We start from the raw sequence: 372 nt of genomic DNA, 5'->3' as shown, positions 1-372 counted from the left end.
AGAGGACGAGGCGGTCATTAACAGGTGGGATCTGACGGTGGCCGCTCTGCAGTGCCCCACAGATTGCTCGCCCACAGGGAGGCCGTTTATTTGGGTGGTCCCAGCTCTGTGGTCTGTGCTGCAGTGGCTCTTGGGTTGGATGTGCTGAGCAGAGCTGCAGAGACCATATGTTGCCCTCGTATTTCTCCTGTGTCCTGCTCAGGGCTTGTGGACACCAGCCCAGCCCTGAACCTTATCTGTTCTGGTGCAGGTATGGATTCAACAGCCATGGCCACGTTGCAGTGGAGCGCAGGCTGCGGGCCCGCCAGGAGATGCAGCTCAGGCTCACTGGTGGTGAGACAAGCTTATAAGCCTTTGCTCTTGGGGGCTGCA

General features: G+C 58.9%; 1 protein-coding gene across 1 annotated transcript in view; it reads left to right on the top strand.

Moving 5' to 3' along the window:
- Positions 1 to 4: 4 nt before the first annotated feature.
- The window catches only part of DHODH (dihydroorotate dehydrogenase (quinone)), a gene marked incomplete at its 5' end in the record, with an annotated part of 2,590 nt that continues 2,222 nt past the window's right edge, over positions 5 to 372 (top strand). Inside the window, 2 exon segments of the mRNA XM_009578945.1 lie at positions 5 to 24; positions 251 to 333. Coding sequence (XP_009577240.1) covers positions 5 to 24; positions 251 to 333 — 103 coding nt within the window.

The sequence above is a fragment of the Fulmarus glacialis genome, unplaced genomic scaffold, assembly GCF_000690835.1.
Source record: "Fulmarus glacialis isolate BGI_N327 unplaced genomic scaffold, ASM69083v1 scaffold30385, whole genome shotgun sequence".
In the NCBI taxonomy this organism is placed as follows: domain Eukaryota; kingdom Metazoa; phylum Chordata; class Aves; order Procellariiformes; family Procellariidae; genus Fulmarus; species Fulmarus glacialis.
This window is presented reverse-complemented; position numbering and strand designations above follow the sequence as displayed.